The sequence below is a fragment of the Canis lupus genome, chromosome 11 (genome assembly GCF_048164855.1).
Source record: "Canis lupus baileyi chromosome 11, mCanLup2.hap1, whole genome shotgun sequence".
In the NCBI taxonomy this organism is placed as follows: domain Eukaryota; kingdom Metazoa; phylum Chordata; class Mammalia; order Carnivora; family Canidae; genus Canis; species Canis lupus.
This window is the reverse complement of record NC_132848.1, coordinates 32,656,560-32,679,697: the sequence shown is the minus strand read 5'-3', so window position 1 is coordinate 32,679,697 and position 23,138 is coordinate 32,656,560. Positions and strand designations below refer to the sequence as shown.

The window sequence follows — 23,138 nt, the reverse complement described above, 5'->3', positions numbered from 1 at the left end:
CAGGAAACCACCTCTGACAGCCCAACGCCGCGCTGCACTCGGAACTGCTGGCTGCAGGAACGGCGGGGTTTGTCTTCTCTACTGATTTCTGGAAAGTGACAGGGATTGGCGTTTGTTTTTATTTGTTTGGGGAGGGCAGCTCTTCTGCGGCACTCGTCTCCTCGGCCAGTGTGACCGATCGCGTCGTACGGCCGGCAGGCCTGACAGCTCCCACAGCCGCCTCCCACAGCGCGCTGGGCTGGCCAGGCCCGGACCAGCGCGTCTCCACCGCACTGCGCACGTCCAGACCTGTGATCGCCGCCTCCCCAGCACCTGGTCAGCACGGATGCTCAACACGAGCAGCAGCAGCAGTAACAACAACATGTGAAATGTGTGAATAAATGAACAGACCGAAGAATGAATGAAACATCTGGCTCCATGAGTAGTTACGTCATCCCTCCAGGGCCCAAACCTTTCACCCCCTATGGACACAATGATCAACTCCAAGAGCTGGTTTCTGACACTTGTGTCACTCCCCGCCCCCCGCCCCCCAACCATGTCACTGCATTCAGGTGCACTTCATTTTGCTTTTGCTTTTATTTTGTCCTCCTCACTCCGGACCCGGTCCTGCTGCCCGTGTAAACCTGGGCAAGTCTGGCCCCTGGCCCATGTGCCTCCTGCTCCATGAAGTGACAGCTTGGGACCGGACAGCCTGGAGGGGCTTCCCAGGACTCTGGGAGAGCCAGGGGCCTTTTGCTTCCCTCCTCCCCTCTCCCTGTAAGGAAGCCACCTTCTTACCTTCAAAGCTCCCGGCAAACAGGTAAAGCCAGGTGATGGCTGGGATGCAGAGAACAGTCAGTGAGGCAGCCAGGAATTTCCGTCTCCCTCTGCAGATTCCCAGCATCCTCTCAGAAGTGGCAACCCCTAATCCCAGCGCCGCTTCTCTGCCCGGAGCACGGGGTCCTCGGCCTCCTTCATAATACTTTCTGAAAGGAAGAGCAGAGAGGAAGGGCTGAGTTCTCAGCACTGTAGATGGATACAAATTGCAGAGGAGCGATAGCCCCGAGATCCTGAAATGTGGCTTGTGCATGACTTCTTGCTAACCTTCCATCCCAGAGACAATTCTGCAGTCTTCCAGTCTCTCAAAACAGAGACAGCTCTTTAAAATGTAAATAAATAAAAGATGATTAAAAACTATGACTCCCTCCTTCCCTCGTGCACGCACACACACGTATTTTACAGTACAGATTAGCCGAAAGCCTGAACTAACATACTTACTAACAATGCACTTAGTTGGCACCTTGTAGATACCAAGCACTGACCAGGTGCCACATTTCCAAAAACGACCAGAACACAGGTTGCTTGGGAGACATAGTCTAACAAGAGAGGCCGAAATGAAACATGCACAGGAGCTCCAAGACTGCAACGAATGAGACAGGCATGGACCTTAGAGGAACAACAGATGAAGTCGCCGGCTAACCCATGTGCAGTCGAGGTAGCAGAACAGTTCCCAAGTCCCAGACGAGGGGGATGGAGAGCTGTGCAAGGCACTGACAGCTGAGGGTCTGCACACTCAGAGGAGAGGACACCAAACCAGCCACAACACCATCTGCAGGGGACCACATCCCCATCACAGCTCATGACCTGAATACACTCACCAGGGACTATCTTAATCGCTTCTGCCTTCAAAACGGAAAAAGATGTCCAGAAAAGCACGGAAATGATTAAAACGTGCAGAAAAAGCAGAGGAACACAGATAACCCGTTACAGGCCTGCAGAAAGCCAGGCCTCAGGTTACACAGACTTGCTGAGACATGTTCAAAGAAGAGGGAGAAGGTCAACGCAGAGTACAGGCCATGACCCCTCACCTGCATATCTGACTGCAAGTCATGTGCCTTATAGAGGAATTTATAAACCAAGAGGCCATGCCATCTGTCTCCACATCTCTCCTTGCACTGATGTCACACTGGCTGCAGAAGGAGCGAGGAGTCCCCGTGTTGGGAGCCTCCCAGAGCAGAACCAGCCACGGCAGGCTTCCCAGCCCCAAAGAACAGACGTCCATGAAAAAGCTGGTGTGGGTGTCCCCTTGGGTATTCCCACACTATGTCCTTCCCTCTGCCATGAGCCTTAAACCCCACATGATGTGGTCTTGGTCTTGAATGTCTGCCCTCCCCATCAGCCTTGCAGTTCCCAAGAGAGCGACACCCTGTCCACTCACCTTGCTTTCCCTAAGCCTGAGCATCCTGCTGTCACCTGCAGGCTAGGTAATCACTGTCTGCTGAACGAATAAATGGAATCAGATTCTAACCAAAAGCGGTCCTCCCCAGCTTCAGGAGTCTGTGTTCAGCAAGTTGCTAGCAATGAACACCTAATGGAGCCAATCTCAACTGTCAACACCAGGCTTTCTTCTATACCCACCCTGACACGATTTTCTAAATGGCCCTCCTCTGAAACAGATGAATGACTACAGGGCTGGAAGGTATAGACTACAAGGTAAAACCAAAACATCAAAATCGCTTCAAAGAATGTGGATTTGAAAAAAAAAGTCCCCCATGGAAAGTTTTCATTCTGAAGCATGGGCAACAAACCCTCCACACAAACTCTGTGAATCACTATGAATGAGGATCGCTCCGACACTGGCCAATCTCACAGGAAAAACTTGTTGGGGACAAGAGGCTATGCAGTTAGCTCTGGATTCAAATCCAGTTCCACACGTGACTAGCCATGGCACTGGCAACCCCCCATCACTGGGTAAGCTTCATTTCCCTCCTCTTGAAGCAATGCCCTCTCTGTTGGAGTCTTAAATGAGAGAGCTCTTGAATAAGTGTTGAGCAAAGATGGATGGAGCACATGGCAGGGGGCCCCACCTCTTCCTGAGAGCCAAAGAGCAGCCACTTCTTGAGAAAACAGATCCCAACAAGTATGCACTGGCTGTCACTGCCAAATGGGTGATCTCAACCTGAAGCACCCTCCTCAAATCTCCTTTAGGAGATACCATCATGTTAAAAGGGCCCTTAGAGGGGCACCTGGGGGGCTCAGTTAGGCATCTGCTTTCAGCTCAGGTCACGATCTCAGGGTCCTTGGGGTCCTTGGGTTGAGTCCCATTGTCAGGCTCCCTGCTCAGCTGGCGAGCCTGCTCCTCCTTCTCCCTCCACCCCTCCCCCTGCTTGTGCTCTCTCCCAAATAAATAAATAAAATCTTTTTAAAGAATGGCCCTTATAATAATAGTAGCAATGACAACTAGCAGTAAGCAACACAGATCATGTCTCAAGATCTTTTCTGTGCCTTCTGTTTAATTCTCAAAATAACCTATGAGATAGGAACTAGTTTTCAACCTCCTTTAATGGATGAGAAACAGGCCTAGAAAGGTCAACTGGCCAAAGGTTACATGTACCTAAGGCAGAGACACCTCAGGCTCTCCTCTCCCTAAGGAACTGATTGATTCTAACTACCTTTGCCAGGGATCATTTTCCTTCTCATCTAACCTCAATCCTTTATACTGAATCTTCTGATTATTTTCTTTCCAGGGTTAAATATATCACCACTGTTTGCTATCATTCAAAGAAAAAAAAAAGTACAATGGACACAACAAAAACTGGAAAGTTATAGGTGAATTTGGACTTCAGAGGAATATAGGAATATATACAGAGTTGAACTCAAGCAACATTAATATTTAAAAGCATTTTTTAAAAACTCTTTAAAACACTTATTTTCCTCCTCTCCTCGCTCCATCTGCAAAAGTTAATTTCAACAGGCACAATTTGTCCCAAAGTTTTAAAACAGTCTAGGGTGGTTTGCATTTTATGATAACACTGGCATCTGAAATTAAACCCAGCAGGTAAAAAATATTCCTTCATGGATTTGACTTTTAAATGACACCTCTATGCACTAAAAACACATTTTAAAGAAAAATCTCAATTTATATCAGAAGTTACTCCAGGAAGTCAATACAGGAATCAACACAAGAAGGAAGGAAGGAAGGAACCAAGGGTGGGCTGGAAATTACCTCCCACACACGTGCAAATGTTGATGGATTATTGGGAGAAAACCAGCCTGGAACCTGCTTTTGCCTGCTCAGAGAGAGACAGATTCCTTGGAAAAAAGGTGGCACCAACAGTCACCTCAAAAATGTCCCTGCCTCAAACCCAACACCCAATCCCTTGGCCAAACTGGTCAATTTCTCCTCCTAAACATCTGTTACTGTCTTCTCCCATCCGTCTTAACCAGTGAAATTCACACGTATGCAAACCATTGCGCCTGAGCAAGAAAAATTATGATCTATTAAAGCCACAAAAGCAGCATTCATAGCTGAAAGTAAAATGTAACATTGCATACATGTGTATAAATACCTATATAACTATATATATGAAAAAAGGCATAAAACTTATAGGCTATCTGTGAGTAGAGGATGTGGATAATTTAAACATATATGAATACGTATTTTTCCCAAATTTTATCCAAAAAAAATACGTGTTTTTATAACTTAAAAATATTTTAAAACTTGCCACGTCTTGTTATATTGCATGTGATTTTCAAAAGACCTGAGTGCGGACAGCGAAGAATATACATGTTAGTTTTACTTTGTGTGCAAGGTGTGGTGATTTAAGATCTATAGGATCCTCACTGGGAATACAGCCTCCAGGGCTGGCTGGCTACCACTTGAAAGACTATCAGAAGCTCACATTCCAAATACAGATCTGATCAACACTGGAGGTTATCTTTTATTTATTTATTTATTTTTAAGTAGGCTCCTACGCCCAATGTAGGGACTGAACTCACAACCCCGAGATCAAGAGTCACGTGCTCTACCAACTGGGCCGGCCAGCCAGTTGCCCCGAGGGGTTGTCTTTTAATCAGCATCATTAGAAATGAATTTTCACAGGTGTTCAAGATGTGTGAGTTCCCTAAAAATACTGCACATGAAGAGGGAATGAACAATCTAAGTAATCTCTAAAAGAAGCAAACAGAAAGTCTAAGGAACCCAATGGCCAAAACTATTCACAATCACTCAGGAGCCCAAACTGATCCAATGGGCAGGTAACAAATTCAGGTCACCGACTGTAACTATAAGATTGGGTGAATCCCGCTGGTTCCATATTGTTGTCTGAGTCCCAAGTGAACCTTTCTTGCAAGATGCTGTCCCAGTTCCTGAGAGGGCACAGGGCTGGCCCTCCCTGAGCTCCTAGTACAGGTCCTACAGCAGACGGACCCTTCAGAGACATTAGCTTTGTTCTATCATTATCTGTACTAGGGCGAGTGTTATATCCCCACCTCATGCCTTCACCCAAGCCTCTCACAGAGCTGCAATATCCTGCCAGTCTCTCCTCCTCTGCAGGACTTCTGCAGGACCTCTGGAGGAATTTCAAGTTCTTGCTGCTTCCATGGAACATCTCCCTGCAAGTCCAGACCTGGAGAGGCTCCCTCCCTTTGTTCTAAACTCCAAAGCCTGTCAGGAGCACATTCCTGATCACATCACTGTCTTCTAATCATTTCCTGGCATTAATCTCTCTTCACTACACCAAAACCCCTCAAGGGCAAAGGATCCAGGCCCTGTAGTGTTTGTTTGAAGCCTCTGCCTGAGACTAGCAGTAAGATGACACTTTATATACTTTGCCATATTCATCCACAATGTGGTCCCTGAACCACCAGCAGAGGCAGTGGCTGGTGGCGGGTCCTATCTTGCCAGAAATGCAGTCTGTCCGGTCCCCCCTCCCCCCCCCACTACCTCCAGCTCCATGGATTGAAATCTGTATTTTAACAAGAGCGCAAGGGACGTGAGTGCACATCGCAGTTTGAGAGGCCAGTTCCACTAAAACAATGAGTAACTAACAGGTTATTTATAAATGAGGCTGGCCTCCCACTGCTCCAACTGAACCCCCTCCCTCACCTCACCCCTGCAGGGGCTTCCAGGGCCCTAGGGAATCCATCACATCCTGGACTTTGATTATCTTTTTTTTTTTTTTTAAAAAGATTTTATTTGTTTATTCATGAGAGACACAGAGTGAGGCAGAGACACAGGCAGAGGGAGAAGCAGGCTCCCTGAGGGGAGCCCGATGTGGGACTGGATCCCAGGACCCCGGGATCAAGACCTGAGCTGAAGGCAGATGCTCAACCACTGAGCCCCCCACGCATCCCTGGACTTTGTCGATTATCTATTATCTACAGGTCCCTGATAAATGGAGGGAAAGTTTCTAGAAGGAAAAGTGCCTTTTTCTAACTAAACAGAAGCATCTCGTGGACTAGAGGTGGCTCTGATGACCCATCCTGACCTCCCAACAGAGACACTTCTTATACGTTTGAATGACTGAATGGCACCACCACCTCCCACCGAGGCATTATTATGCCCACCTCGCAGACCAAGAGAGGCTAAGGACACTGATTTAGTTGTTGGAAACCCTGAGACTCAAATTCCAGCGCTTCCTGAAAAAAGAGAAAATCAGTTCTGTGCAAAAGAACACACAAGTGACGACCGGGCTGTCTCCCCAGTCGGAGCACAAGGCCTCAAGGGCAGGCACTTTGTCTACTTTGGCCACTGCTGTTATCTTTGTTGCTAGCACAGTATCTAGCACTTAGGAGGAGATCAAGAAATATTTATTGAATGGATCAATGACTGAATATGTCAGTGACAGCCAGCAGCCTCCCTGGATATTCATTATGCAAACTACTCCCTCTGACAAGTGCCAGCCCACACCTTCCTCCCAAGCCCTGCTATGGAATCCTGGGGAACTTTCACTAGGTCATCAGCAAATTCCTCTTTATCCTCAACTTCCCTTGGCTCCATTCCAGCTCAATGCTTGTGTGAAAGTACAGCTGTCTCAGGGTCACTGCTTTCCCCAAAGGAGAACCCTTCCCCCTACCTCTCCCACAAATACGGAGGGGCTGGGAAGTGGGCCTCTGTCCTCCTGGCTTCCAGCTGTCTGCCAGCTCTTACTGGCCCTCCCTCTTAGGAGCACCCTGTTCCTCTGTGGCCCACCATCATTCTCTCCATCCTTGTCCCTGTCATCTGGCAACTCCTAGTTACTCCTCTCATTCTCTGAAGACCTCAGTTTCCCCCACAAGCTCTTCCCCCCCACCACCTCGATTCCATGATAGAAACGGTCAGTTCAAAATATCTGCCACTTCACATGGACCAAATTTACCTTCTACGACGTGGTGTCACCAAAACCAGCACAACCTCCCAAATCTCAAACGTCAGCATTAGACTTCCCAGGCTGCCATTACACAAATTCTTCACTGTCCTCTGGTACCTCAATCCACAAGCTTTCTTCATCACTGCCCATCCAGGCCTAGATTTTCCTTATATTCTCTCTCATTCTGCATAAAGGCCATGATTCATTCTTAGAACCTCCCCCTGCAAGCATGCACCCCTCCTCTTGGCCCTCCTTCGCTCCAATCGTACTAGCCTGGAAAAATCCACTCATTCCGATGAGCACGACCATACTTGTTCACCACCGCTGTACTTGGGAAGCCAGATGTTGGGGTAGGAAACTGCACTATCAAGCAGGCAGATTTGTTCCATTTACTCACGTCTGGTTTCAAATGGGCAGTCAAGTGCTATGAGATGCTACCACGGATCTCTGGTAAGTGATCTGGTAAGTGAGTAAACTCACTTTCTTAGTACCTGAGATGTTTATTTCAAACATTTCTTTTCTCCTCAAGCCTCTTCTTTTCCCAATGGCAAATGGCAGACTCCAGGAGGGTTCCACGGTGCAGTGTGGAATCTGCCTTGTTTTCTCTCCCCAGGGGAGATGCCCCATTCCAGTGTCCTGTGAGATGGACTCCAGGCTGATGCCTCCCACATTTGTATCTCTAGCTTTGGCCTCCGACCTCCAGACTCAAATGTACAATCATCTTCCCCTTCCAGGTGTGCCTCAGACCTCATTCCCAATTTCCCCCATCCTTATCTCCTCTTCTCCAGAGCTTTCCACCTCCTTAAGAGAGCACCATCATCTATATCAAAGCTCAAGCCAGATACCTGGGAGCCATTCTCAATTCCTTACTCACCCCTCATACCTTGTCAAATCTGGCCATCCTCAAATCCTGTCATTTTTACCTCTAAAACATGTATTCTGTCCAATGGTAACACCCACTTCTTTCCAGTTTTACTGCCACTATATAAATCCAAGCCACCATCGTCTCACATTGTACCTAGTGCAGTCACCTCCTAACTCAGATCACACTGGAAATTATTCGATGTTTCCCCACAGCTCTTAAAATAAATGCCAAACTCTATGGTGTATCTGTAAGGATCTACATGGCTTGACCTCTAACTGCCTCTCAGTCCTGACCTCTGGCCACTCTCACTTTCATTCTGCTTGCCTCTGGCCGTACTACCCCTCTCACTTCCTGAATGCCCCTCAGGGCCTTAGCACGTGTGCTGCCTCTGTCTGGAATGCTTATCACTCTGCTTTTTGCTGGGCTAAGTCCTTCTGATTCTTCAAGCCTAGGCCTTGAATGCAGTCAACTCAGAGAGGTCTTCTTGGTCAGCCTTATGCCCCAAATGCCTCTTCTTTGTGTCATCTGTCACCATATTCTGGCTTCTCCCTCCACTGTACTCATCAAGCTTTGGAACTATACAATTATCTGAGGATTATCTGAGGGATTACTTATATAATGGTTGCCTTTCTCGCTAGATTTCAGTCTCCCCTTGGGCAAAGACCATGACTGCTTTACATTCAGCATACAGCCAGGCACAGAGTGGGCATCCCATAAATGGATGGGGAAGAAGCAAGTGAACGAACATGCCAGACAGCCTCAACCACCCAATAACTTGCAGTCATTCTACTATTGCTTGGATAAGTCCTTTCTACACAAAAGCTTACCATTTTGCTGCCTGACTCTATAATGTCTGTAGTAGGACAAAGAGAATCCACACAGCACCTCAGGGAGGTCCCTATGGCTGTGGTGAATCCCTCAGAGACCCCTTGGTACATCTGAGGTCACTTGCCAAGTTCACTTTGGTAACCTTCTCTCCTTTCTCTGCTCCTCAAGGAAGAAAACACAAGGGGGGGGGGCCTCTCCCTTGCAATCTGGAGCACCCCTCCTGGAGACCGACCCCAAGATGCTCCCTCCCCTCTCTCTTCTCAGCACATCAGAGCCCAAAGCATGTCCCTCCTGGAGATGATCCTTGGGCTTGTCAAACTGATGCTCCCAATTCCTTTCTTCATTCGGAGAATGGCATTTGGCCTTGGAGGCACTGTTTAAAAATTGATCATGTGAACTACGAGAGTAAAGCCACATGCAACGTGCTTTGGAACAAACATCGGAGACTTGGGAGTTCGCTGTGTTCTAAAGGACTCTGAGGGCCCATTTCTGCCAACTTAGTTTGTCTTGATACCACTGTGAAGTCAAATCCTCTTGCTGCAGGGAAACATGTCCTTTTTACTCTCAGAACCACCATGCTGTGCTAGATCAAGGGCAGAGGTCTCACCAGGGTCTCAACCGCCCACTCCAGTCATCAATCACACATTTCACACAACTCTGCAGTTAGGACATGCTACCTGCAGCCACAGAGTTTCGCCATCTTGTCTCTGTTATGTTGGCAGCAAGCTCCAAGGCATGGTCTGCATTTCAGGTGGGCCTCCCAGCATTTACAGAGGATGGGGAGTCAGGTCTTGGGTTCAAGTATCAGCTCTGCCCATTGACCTGAGGATCTTGTCAAGTTATTCGATATCTCAGAGACTCCCATCCTTTTTTGCGAAACAAAGCTCATGGCAATATCAAGCACTAGTGGTTGCTGCAAGGATCAAGAGAGATCAAAATAATCTCCAAACTATGATTACACAGCAACGTAAGATGCTGAGGTAATATTAACATAAAAATGAATTATTTGGATTTCAGTTGCTTGACCAATCAAATTCTAAGGCCTTGCTGTGCCACCCACAAAGTAGTTAGGAGGACACATCTTAATCCATCTGGGCTGGTTTGGAAAAATACCATAGACTGGACAGCTTACACAACGAATGTTTATTTCTCACAGTTCTGGAGGGTAGGAAGGCCAAGACCAAGGTTCTAGCTGATTCAGCAACTGATGAGAGCACACTGCTCGTATCTGCACGTGGCAGGAAATCCAAGGGAGCTCGTGGGGTCCCCTTTATAAGGCACCAGTCCCATTCATAAGGGTTCCACCTTCATGACCTAATCACCTCCCGAAGGCCCCACCTCCTAATACCATTGCACACTGAAGGTTAGGTTTCCAGAAATGGATTTTAGGAAAACACATTCAGTCCATAACTAAGGAGGGGAGAGATCTCACAAATATGGCCATGCCCTGGTCCTGCCTCAGGATGGCGTATACTGTAAAAGAAGTAGTATTAAACAGGAAAAATTCTAACATCTACGGGGGGAAATACAAACTGTGCTAAACATGTTAGCCAATGAGTGACTACTTTTAAGGGGCCATTTCTGTACTTTAAAATGGAACTGCCCCATGAAGCAAATTCTGTCTCAAAACTGCACCAGGAAATGATTCTCTTGTGAAGAACCAAACCATATGCTTCCTTGGACAAGACTGTAGCTACTCTTATAAAACTCATCCTGTTTTCCATAGCCATCTTTAAAAAAGGCAAAAAGAAATAAGGGAAGTTAACTTTAATAATGTATTTTATTTAACCTACCATGTCAAAAATACTAGCATTTTATCATGTCACCAATATAAAATACAACTGAGGGATCCCTGGGTGGCACAGCGGTTTAGCGCCTGCCTTTGGCCCAGGGCGCGATCCTGGAGACCCGGGATCGAATCCCACGTCGGGCTCCCGGTGCATGGAGCCTGCTTCTCCCTCTGTCTGTGTCTCTGCCTCTCTCTCTCTCTCTCTCTCTCTCTCTCTCTCTGTGACTATCATAAATAAATAAAAATTAAAAAAAAATAAATAAAATAAAATAAAATACAACTGAGCTCTTGCACATTCTTTTACTGGGGCTGAGTCTCAAAATCCAGAGTGCACCTAACAGGAACACCACACCACTTAATCTGAACTTGCCATGTTATACATGCTCCAGAGCCACAGTGTGGAACAGTACAGGTGTCTTCTTTTTCTTCTTCTTTTTAAGATTGTTTGTTTGTTTATTTATTTGAGAGAGAGAGAAACAGCGCGCACATAGGGAGCAGCAGACTCCCCACTGAGCAGAGACCAACGTAGGGTTCGATCCCGGGACCCCAGGATCATGACCTGAGCCAAAGGAGACATTTCACCAACCGACCCCCACCCCACCCCAGGCACCCCAGAGCAGTACAGGTATCTTATGAGCCTTCATGTCACCCTGTCTCGGGGAAGCAAGTGTGGCTACAGGCCTGAGGCTGAATTGGAGCAGAGAAACCAGGAGTTTCTGCACAGGCTGGAGAGACGACAGCATGAGCCAGATGGAAGTGGAAAGAGAACTAGATTTCACTGGACATGAGAGCTCTCAAGAAGGAAGACAACATGTAATCGTCACTGAGGATGCCCAGCACCAGACCAACACATCCTCCTGGTCTTAACTCACTCAGTCTTTATAATCAATCTGTGCCCCTCCACTTTACAGGTAAGGGCACCAAGACTCAGGAGGTTGAATGACTCAGGTCACACAGCTTGGGGAACAGAGTAGGTGGTTGCCTGCTGTTAATCCAAAGACTCCTGACTTCAAATCCAATGTGTTTTCCTCAGCATGACATTAAAGGGCTCCACACCCCGTAGCCCACCCATGTCATACCTTCTGATGCAGGACAGCACCTGGATGAAGGACACTGTGTCCTTCACAGTTCCCTGCCTTTCTGCCTGCTGTGGCTTCTTCCTCCTGGCCTAACTCTTTCTTATCTGCATGGTGAGCCTCTAAGACAGTGGTTCTCAATTGGGGGTAATTTTGCCCCCCACCCCAGGGACACTTGACAATGTCTAGAGACATTTTTGATAGTAAAGACCAGAGAGAATGGGGTGCTCCTAGCATCTAGTGGCCCAGGCAAGACTGCACATTCACTGTGGTCATCTTCCTCCAAAGCCACCACCCTTGACCTGGGGAGGTAGGTGGTGAGCTGATGATCTGCATCCCAGGCCCTTAATTTCCAACCTGTTAAATCAACCCAGATTCTGCTTTCCAAGGGCAGGAACTCAAATTTCATAGAGATGTTGACAGGCGGGTGGCATAAATATCACTTCTAGCCCGGAGCTCTCTCTGGGATAACACAGGTGGAGGAGCAAGGAGGAGGAAAAGAATCGAGAAGCAATCAGAAATTTCCACTTACAATATTAACCTCTTTCAACAAAGCATTGCCAAACAGATCTTTAATGCAAATTGATCCTTCTTGAAGATACACACTTTTCCTGGGGTCAGACTACAGCTCCAGGAAGGCTGATTTTTATGTTTTTGTTCTGAATGTTAAATCAGTGCTTAATCATATCCATGAAGGCTACCCATTGGAGTGTTTTGGTCTTCGTTCTTTTGATTTTTCACTCTAGAAAGGGATGATTTAAGCAGGCATGCTTCCCATTTCCATTCTGCTTAAGCAAACACGCATAAGCATTTATCAAGGGCGGAGACTGCTAAATGCACTCCAGCCTTCCCAACTGCTGGAGGAGGATGTGTCTAACTTGCAGAGTCTCTATTTTCCCTCTGTTTCAAGGCCTATGGAGATTTTATGTAAATATCTCTTGTGGCAAATGATAAGAAGGTAGCTATTTCTTTACCTTCTCTTGATTCCTCAACACTCATCCCCATTCCACCTGGCACATGTTTACAGGGCATACACTCTATTCTGGGCACAGGGCTTGGGGTAGAGGGTAAAAGAAGGATACAACAGGGTGCCTGCCCTTGAACAGACTTGTTAAGAACATAGGGGACAAAGACACCATGATCAGGACACAAGACAGAACCAGGGAAACATGACTTGCAGGGGGAAACATCTGGGCTAAGCTAAGGGAGGATGGCACAATTCAAAAGGATGGTAAGGAAACAGAAGTCATCCCTAACAGAAGGAGCCACTCAGGAAAGTACAAGGGCATGCGTGGAATCAGGGAATGGCAGACAACCACTCCTTCCAGAGTCAGGTAAGGAAGAGGCTGGGTGGAGGGGAATAAGCCTGGATGGCCTTGAATGATAAGTGAAGGAGAACTTGGACTTCATCCTACAGTCCGTCGGGAGCTGCTGGGCAGGAATTAGAACATCTGTGGTTAAGAAAACCAACATCTCTACAAGCGAGGTGAATTCTGGGATAGGCGAAGAAGAAAGCATATCCCAGAGGCCAACCTGAAGGCTTCTGGTGGCCAACGCAACTGGGGGCCATCCCAATAGCCATGTCCTTGTTTGGAGGACCGTTCTATTTACCACAATGTTGATATGGTCCATATGTGGGTACAATAGACTGAATGTTTGTGTTCCCCTCTAATTTGTATGTTGAAATCCTAATCTGCAATATGAAGGTATTAGGAGGTAGGGCTTTTGGGAGGAATTGAGGTCACAAGGGTGGAGCCCATGAATGGGATTTATGTCCTTATTAAAAGGGACTCTTTCCATCATATGAAGACACACAAGAAGCCAGCGGTCTGTAACCTAGAAGAGTCTCCTCTCCGAAACCTGACCATGCAAGCAGCCTACTCCCAGACTCCCAGCTTCCAGAATTGAGAGAAATAAACTTCTGTTGTTTATTTATTCATTATATTATAGTAAATATTGTTTACTACAATATAGCCACCGGGCCTGTGGTGCTATGTTCCAGCAGCCCTCGTGGACTAGGACAGAGGCAGCACAATGCTCAGGAATGGGGCCCCCAGCTGCAGAGGATTAGTCAGGGTCGGTCTCACAGAGCTGGAGCAATGCTGTTCTCCTTTGCCCAGGATTGGCTTGGGGATGGCCCATGATCCAGTCCTGCTCAGAAACTGCAATGACAAGTCACAGTGTCACCAAAGCCACAAAAAGGAAAGTGTCATGAAGAAAACTCCTCTTTCAGACAGACAGAAAAGTAAAGGCAAGATGATGTCTCTCGATTTGAAAATATTTGAGCTATACTGTGTGATGGCTCCAAAGTGTGACATTCTGACCTGGTTCCGTGTTCCTCTGCCTAGGGCCACAGAAATATCCTTGAGACTAAAGAAGAATGACTTTTTTTCTTTTTACTGAGGTAGGATTCTCAAACATAAAATTGACCTTTTTTAAAAGATTTATTTATTTGAGAGAGTATAAGCAAGCACAAGCGGGAGGGGCTAGTGGAGAGGGAGAGAGAATCTCCAGCAGACTCCACACTGAGTGTAAGCCCAGTGCAGGGCTTGATCTCACAACCATGAGTTCGTGACCTGAGCCAAAACCAACAGTCAGATGCTTAACTGACTATGCCACTCAGGCACCCCTAATATTAACCATTTTAACAACATACCAATCCAATGGCATCTACTGCATTCATTATTGTGCAACCGCACCTTGATCTAATTCCAAAAAAATTCCATTACTCAAAAATATCTCATACAATTAGGCAGTCACTCCTTATTTTCCCCTCCTTGAGCCCCTAACAACCACCACTTTGTTTTCTGTCTCTATGGATTCATCCATTCTGGATATTTCATATAAGTGAAACCATATCAGCCTTTTGTATCTGGCTTCTTTCACTCAGCATATGTTTCTGTGGTTCAATCACTGTTCTTGCATGTATCAATGTCATTCCTTTTTATGGTTGGATAATACTCCACTGCACAGAAGGACACATTATTAATCCATTCATCAGCTGATGGGCTGATAGACATTCAGGCTGTTTCCATCTTTGGGTAATTCTGAATCATGCCACTATAAGTGTGCATGCACAGTACTTCTTTGAGAAGAATGACTTTTCTAAGGTTATCAAAATCCCTTTGCTCTATGCACATAAGGAATCCTATTATTATTAATGATTTTAAATTTCTAGAATCTTGTACTTGGGGAGCTCATGTAGTAGCAGCTATTTAGCATCTACTATGAAGCTGGTTTCTACGGGACACTTGATCACATTTTCATCTCCCTTGACCCTCAAGACTTTTTTTTTAAGATTTATATATTTATTTAGAGAGAGTGAGCACACACACAAGCAGGGGAGGGAGAAATATAGGGGAAAGGGAGAGAATCTCAAGCAGACTCCCCACTAAGTGTGGAGCTCAATTCAGGGCTTGATTCCATGACCTTGAGATCATGACTTGAGCCAAAACCAAGAGTCAGACATTCAACCCACTGAGCTACCCAGGTGCCCAACCCTCAAGATGTCTAACATTTGTATGTCAATAGTCCACTATAGGGATGAGAAAATCATGGCTCAGTGTGGGTTAAATGCCAGACACACATATCACACACAGTTTGGGTAGAAGCAGGATGAGACATGGTAGAAGAGCGCCCGGCATGTTATCTGGCACAGAGCAACTATACAATGAATATTGATGAGTGAATATGAATGAATGAATCAATATCCAGTTAATTCAACAAATACCTACCTATGAAAATTAAAAAGAATGTGGCAAAGGGTAAGAAGGAAGGTACAATCTATTACTTACTTTTCCCCTTCTCATAACTAATTGTGCTTTTATAGTATGAACTGCTTGGTGGGTGGCTATATTCATTTCCTAGGACTGCCGGACCTATATCATCTCATAGTTCTGGAAGCTAGAAGTCCAAGATCGTGGCATGAGCACAGCATACGCCCTCTGAAGGCACTTAGGAGGGGCTCATCCGAGGCCCCTCCCTGAGCCTTTGCTGGTCCTTTGGCTTAGGGCAGCACAAGCCCAGACTTCATATGGCATCCTCCCTGTGTGTGTATCTGGGCTTAAATTTCCCCTTCTATAAGGACAACAGTCACACCACCTGATTAGGGCCCAACCAAATCCAGGATGATCTCATTCTAACTAATTATATCTGCAATGACCCTATTCCCAAATAAGAATATATTCTCAAGTACTGGGGGTTAAGACTTAAGCATATGAATTTGGGAGGGAAGGTGAATATAATTCAGTTAGTAACAGTTAACCTCACCCCATCACACAAAAGTCAAGAAAAGAAACCACCACGAAGGCAGAAAGTTGGGAAGAGGCATTTTGGTCCTCTATGGTCAGGGATCCTGTCTCCAGAGAGAGGTCTGTCAGACCTGTCAGAGACCAGCAGAACTGACCCAAGGCCACTGGAGAAAGGACAGGATGGCCTGGACCTACCGCAGGCCTCAACCTTCTAAATGATGTGAAGGAAAGACATGAAACGCAGCTGCAGGAAATCCAGTCCCGCTCAACCAGCAAATTACACTGTGACTTGACTGGAAACTCACCTTCTCTGGGCCTCAGGATCCAATGACAATCAATGCAGATTCCATAACTGATCCCTCACACCCAAAAGGCATCTGCTTGTTCAGTTTTATGTCCATCAGGAGCTATAAACCCCTCCTCTGCAAGGGTGCAGAACTATTCACAGCTTCTAACCTCTTACTGTCCTAACTGCAGTAAGAACTTCCAGCTAGCAGTCCTGCCACCTTTTAAAGTTAGAGATTAAATCTCAGGCATCCAAGTTTCTATAAAAAAAAAAAAATCAAATTATTCCCATGTAGCTCACTCACACAACACGTCAGACAGATGCAGCACATAAAGTGAGCCGGCTAGTTACTGAGTGCTAGTTCATTAGTTGTGGGGCTGTCAGGAGAACCTAATCGCAGTGATAACACACAAAGCTGTCCCCGTCTTGGAAGTCGAGCTAAATGCTTTCCATTTTTATCACCCAATTCATAACCGTGCTGTCTGGCTTTAAGAATCAATAGCCTGGTGGTTTTGGTATCCACTAAATTCGTCTTAGTTTGGACGTTTTTCATTTCCCATGCCACTTGAAGAGAGCAGGATAAGGTAAATTGCTCCTCTCATGGCATTTGTTTTTCCAAATCTATAATTTCGCACTGACATGTTCCACACGTCAGAGAAGGCAAAGAGGGAAAGGAAGCAGCTCTCAGAGGGCCCATCCCAAGATCAGGAAAGCTTTGAACTGGGATCACATGGGACAACCGGTTTAATAAGTTGCATCTGGGCAAGTGTTCAACTGGTCTACCAACACCAACTGGTGAGCCCATCATTCACCTATCAAAGAACTGCTCTGTAACCCTAAGTGCAAATCCTGTGCTAATTTACATGCATGATCTCATCGGTCCTCACAAGACAGCTGCCTGCAAAAATGCCTCTGTTTCATACATGGATGCACAACACATGACATACTTACATATTTTGACATCAACATGGCATCAAACTTTAAAAGGAAAACACCACCAGCTCAGTGGATAACAGAAAGCAGGGAGAAACTTTAAGAACAAGCACATGTTGAAAACCAATGAATATGAACACGCATAGACTCAAAATCACTGAGTTTAAACTAAATGATAATTCAGAGAGGGAGTGGTTCTTCAAATTCAATTACCAGTCATCTAAGTGTGGAAACTGAGGCTCGCACAAGACAGGCCCAGAAGTTATCCAGGAAGAAAAGGACAGAGTTCAGTCTGGAACCTGAGTCCTTGCCTTCTTGTCCCATTGCTTTTTATCTTCTTTGTCATCTTCAAATCAGAGTATATTTTTAAAAAAACATCTAAAGGGGGCAGCCCGGGTGGCTCAGCAGTTTAGCGCCGCCTTCAGCCCAGGGTGTGGTCCTGGAGACCTGGGATTGAGTCCCACTTCGGGCTCCCTGCATGGAGCATGCTTCTCCCTCTGCCTGTGTCTCTGCCTCTCTCTCTGTCTGTTTCTCTATCTCTAAGAATAAATAAAATCTTAAAAGAGAGAGAGAGAGAGAGAGAGAGAGAGAGAAATGTCTAAAGGACCTAAATATGGAAAACGTCATGATTTGCAAGCATTCAATATGGGGGACAGAGGGAAAGACCCTTCAAGAATCTCCCAGCCCAAACCTGGAGAAACAGAAAGTGTCTACCTGGGGCTCATGGATAAGGGGGAGGGGGTGACAGCTAATGAATATGTGGTTTCTTTGGGGGCTAAAGGAAGTATTCTGGAATTAAACACTAGTGACAGTCACAGAATCTTGTGAATACCCTAAAAGCACGGACTTGTACAATCTAACAGGGTAGAACTTATATATGTTACACCTCATTTGAAAAAATAAGCAGTCACATCAGGTCAGGGCTTAATAATACAGACGAGCCCCCACCAAGATAAAGAATGGAGTTGTAAGAACAAAAGAGTCTACTGGTCACCCTTATTTTTCCTGAGCAATTCCCAGACATAAGCATGTCAGGTAGCACATGACAGTTCTTTGTCTCACTAGATCTACACAATCATCCTGTGACACAATGCTATTGGCCCCAAATTCCGGATAAAAAACTAAGTCTCTTAAAAGTCAAGAGATCTCCTCCAGATCATATAAGGAGGTCAACCATCTGTCTTCTCTATTTCCTTTCGTAGAGCTTAGCAAAATATATTGCAGTGAGTTCGTCTGAATCTCTCTCATTGGAGAATGAATCCCTTTAAGCAAGGACTATGTTTTTCAGGAAAAGAACGAGTCTGGAAGTACACTTTGAGATTTACTGGAAGGTGGACCAGGGCCAGGGAATGGAAAACAGAGAAGGTTAAGAAATGAGTTTCCATGAAAAGAAGAAGAGGCGTCTACTGGAGGTACTCCAGGCAGAAAGGTTTTAATTCCTGTTAATTTAATCAAACAAATATCCATGGAAATCTGCTTGGGTATGAGAAACGCTTACAGTCTAGCTGGGGAGAATGGCATGGTCACACAACGAAACAACAGCAGCGTCAGCGCCATTGCCTCTGACAATCAGTATTGAGAAGTGGCTCTAAGTCCCCTGGTGGCTATTGATCACCAGGCTCTGCAGGAAGTCATGGGCAAGAAAGGGTGGTGGAGGGGGATTAGAGTCTTCTTTCATCAGTAGATGATAGGAAGGACTTGTGTACTCAGAAGGAACTTCAAAGTTGCTAAAACCAATCAATACTGAACTGCTAAGACAATCTTTCACTTTCTTCTCCCTTTTTTCTCCTTCTGTGTGTGACAACTCTGACAACTCCATCCTTCAAAGGTCACCTCTTTGGGGAAGCTGACCCACACTCCTTTGAGCCACCATCCTCCAATACTTTGTTTAATTAGAATCCTTTCTCTGTTTTAGCCATTACAACAACTGTTTTATTGCTGATGAATATTACTAGAAGTATTTTCTATCATATTCCAAGCAATATATTTGTACCAAGCATTGCACTTTAAGTATTTTGCATGCAGTATCTTACTGAAATTCAACCCTGTAAATAAGGTAATACTATCCCCATTTTAAATAAAAGGAAACTAAGCAATCTGTCCTATGTCACACAGCAAGTGACAGAGCAAGAATGTCATCCCAACAATGTGACTCCTGCACATCTGTTTTCCACTGTACCTCCTGCTTACAGAGCTGGATCTCTGGCAGTTAACTATACAATTTCTGAATTTTCTTCTAAATTTGAAGGAATACAAATTAACGGTAAAGATTTCTAATGTCCAAATTTGCTTCTTAAACTACCTCAGGGCTTAGGTATTCCAATGCATGATTAAATAGTATGTTGAAAAGTTACAATGAAGGTGGCATTCGTCTCTCAAAGAAATCTGTCCTTCTGTTGTAGGAGATAGTTGCAGGTACTAATAAGCTCCTATGAACCTCCATTTTATTTGCTTGTGCATACATAGAAACATTTATGTATATATGCATACATACAATTATACACACACAGACATGCACATGTATTTACACATAAAAATAATCCATATAAAAAATAATCCAGGGCAGCCCAGGTGGCTCAGCAGTTTAGCACTGCCTTCAGCCCAGGGCCTGATCCTGGAGACCTGGGATTGAGTCCCACGTCGGGCTCCCTACATGGAGCCTGTTTCTCCCTCTGCCTGTGTCTCTGCCTCATTCTCTCTCCCTCTCCGTGTATCTCATGAATAAATAATTTTTAAAAAATCCATATAGTATCTATATATAATATAGATACAGCAGTATAGATACCATATATATACACTATGTAAACACACACAATACATATGTTCATCATTTGGCTTTACTATCCACTTTACAAAGTAGTAAACTGGGGTGCCAGGGTGTTAAACAACTTGACGAAGCTACTTGATGAGTAACTGGTCAAACTATATCTCAGGCACACACCTAGCGCTCTTTCTCATACACCACGCCAGCGAATTCTAGAACAGCTGCTACATGTGTGGTCTGCTGGGCTGACAACTAACACAATGGAAGTCACAAAAATATGAAGAAAGCTTCATTCCTACAAACCTCAGAGACGCTAAAAACGAAAAACTCTAAAACTCATGCCAGGTGGGAGAAAAAAATACAAGCCCCAATTTGTTCTTGTTTACAAATGCTTTTAAGCTGTTTGTCAAACAAAATGAGTTTGTCTGCCAGATGAGATCCCAATTTTCTAAGTTCATTAGCGGCAGATGAACACAAAGGGTCACCGTGGTGATTTAATAATTTGGCCCTGAGTCTTGTCAAAGCCACTTAAAAAAAAAAAAAAAATCCAAGCTGTCAGGAGAGAAAGGAAATGCTGTTTGATTCAATTTGGGCACAATTTCTGTGCAAACACACTGTAGATATTTACAGACATGCTGTACTGCATCGTGCAACCAGGGCAGGGTGGCATACGAAATAAAAGAAGGAAGAAGGGCAGAGAATGTTTTAAAATATGCCTTGCTGCAAGCCACAGGCAGCATTAAATTGCCTGCAGGCCAACTCTGAAAGCCTTTTTTTTTTTTTTAATAAATCCTGTAGATAGCAAAAACATGCCTTTAAACAATAAAACTCAGAATCATTAGGAAATGAATTTTTCAAGAAGCCTGTTCTCTTGGGTCTAAGTGGGGCACACTATGCAGAGGCCGAGAAGACCGGGAAGGCAGTTTTTGCAAGTTCTAATAAGGACCTTGTTAGGAAAACATTTTCTAATGCAGAGGAACACGGAGGTTCTTATTCAAGTGTATTAATCGGAATAATAAAACACCTGCAGAATATCTCTCTAAATTGGCCCACCGTGAGCTCTCAGGGGGAGATTCAAAATCACGACTCCGCAGCCAAAGGGCACTTGTCTTCAAGGAAGGAGTCACATTGGGTCAGTTCCAGCCCTTGGAATTTCAGTTTGTACTGGGACCTTACAGAGAGGCCCTGTAGAGAGAGGGTGGAGGCCTAACTCTCTCCCACTCCTTCTAGAGGGTCTGGGAACATTCTCCCCTGTCCAGACCCTTCTCTCCTTTATCACCTTGGCATTCCCTTTAGCTCTCAATACTCTCCTTCCAAGCATTTACCAGCTTTACAACCTACACCTACTTGCAAGGTTATTTTATCAATGACTCTCTTCTCTCCTAGAATTTATGCTCCATGAGTATAGGGCTTGCTTCTAAGTAAATAACACACTTTACTTTCAACTAAAAGCTGATAGGATTTTTTTTACCCAATTTTAAAAAGGAATTAGAGAAGATCTTTGAAATCCCTGATGTACTGGTTAACCCAAACCTCTGGAAAAGCACCAGACACGCAAAGTTTCAGGGAATAAGGTGCACTAAGTAGGCTGGGTGATGTTCATCCTCAGCAAGAAGTGAGGGTGGCTGGGGATTCAAAGGGCATTTTGTTTCTATGATCTTCCTAAAAACAAGTTTTCATGGTGACGTCTCAATATTCTTCTGAAATGTCCCTTAATTTCTAGAATTTCAGACTTCGACATTTGACACCAGATATAAAAATAATGTACCTTTAAAAACCCAATAAAAAGCAATTTTATGACCAGGCTTCTGGAATGCCCTTCCTCTCAATTATTTGCCAGCTCAACTGCTAGTTGTCCATCTGGTCCTAACTCAATGGCCACCTCCTCCAGGAAGCCTTCCTCAGCAGGCAGAGGTCAGCTCCATCAGACTGAAAAAATCAAGTACTGAATTCGGTTTTTGCAAATCTTCAGATCTTCATTCAAAAGAACTGAGTGAGAAAGTTACTGCCTCCTTTTTCGGCCCTCTGAATAAGGCTAGTATATCCTTACAGCCCTCCAACACTTGACAAAGGGAAATAAGAAGTCCCCTTTAGAGGGTTTTGGGTTGGCAGCAGCATCTAGCCAAGCTTTAACACAGAGTGGGTTCCTTTGGATACCTGCTTAGGGACAGTGATATACATTTCTCATTACCATCAATGTATTTTTTTTTTTTTTGTAAATAATAAGGTGTTAAGAAGAGGTGGAGAGGGGTGCCTAAGTGTCTGACTTCAGCTCAGTTCATGATCTCAGGGTCCTGGGATCGAGCCCTACATTGGGCTCCCTGCTCAGCAGGGAGTCTGCTTCTCCCTCTCCCTCTGCCCCTACCTGTGCTCGCTTGGGGTGGTGGTGGAGGAAACAACACTGAACAGGAACACAGGATGGCAGAGCTCACGAAGCCTTGGCCAATTATAAACTCCATGAGGGCAGGGACCGAGTATCCACCTGGTTCTCAGCCACGTTCACACACTTGGCACCTGGAACGTAGCTACAACTCGGTGGCTATTGGCGGAAGGAAACCAAGACTCAGGAGCTGTAAGCTAAATGGTCAAGGATGCAGTGGGGATTTAAACTACATCTTCCTGCTCTAAGTCCAAAACATTTTTAACTTGGGAACTCTGTTCCAGATGCTTCAAAAGCAGGTAAATACTTGTTACATGAATAAAAAGAAAACTAAGATGGTTCTTTTCCTTGAGGTATTCATAACCCAACAGAATCACTTAACAATTCATACCACCCAGAGATTTCCATCCCTCTTTTTGCCTTCAAAAACATGATGAAAGACCAAGCTATGTTCTGTGGAAGATGACCGAAGTTTACGTTTATCCTGCCCATCACAATGATTTAAAAAAATTCCACATCCCGAGAATCTAGTTATCTATCATGCCAACTGCTTAAGTTCAGCAAAACAGGAAATATAATTGACAGGTACTTCCAAAAGCTGTTTTGAATTTTTTTTCCATAGCAATACATATCCAGAATATTTATTTAGATGACTTCAGAAGTTTCAATCCTTACTTTTTTGCTTTAAAATGCCCTCAAGCACATGTCCTCTCAAGGTGAACATCAGGTAAAAATTCTGCCCAAAACCACCGCAATGACTTTTCTTTGTACGCACTGCAAATAAAATTTTTGTAAGAAAACATAAAGGCAAGAAGAGCTATTTTTTAACTTGTAGTAGCTATGAAGACAAGGCTTTTA

The 23,138-nt window shown here is 45.0% G+C and overlaps 1 protein-coding gene across 4 annotated transcripts in view; it reads right to left on the bottom strand.

The window, feature by feature from the left end:
* LARGE1 (LARGE xylosyl- and glucuronyltransferase 1) overlaps positions 1–23,138 on the bottom strand; it is a 521,069-nt gene that overhangs the window by 381,909 nt on the left and 116,022 nt on the right. For all 4 annotated transcript variants that reach the window (XM_072844187.1, XM_072844185.1, XM_072844186.1 and 1 more), the window contains one exon: positions 778–965. In XM_072844187.1, coding sequence (XP_072700288.1) covers positions 778–883 — 106 coding nt within the window. In that variant the 5' untranslated portion in view covers positions 884–965. The remainder of the gene's footprint in view (positions 1–777; positions 966–23,138) is intronic.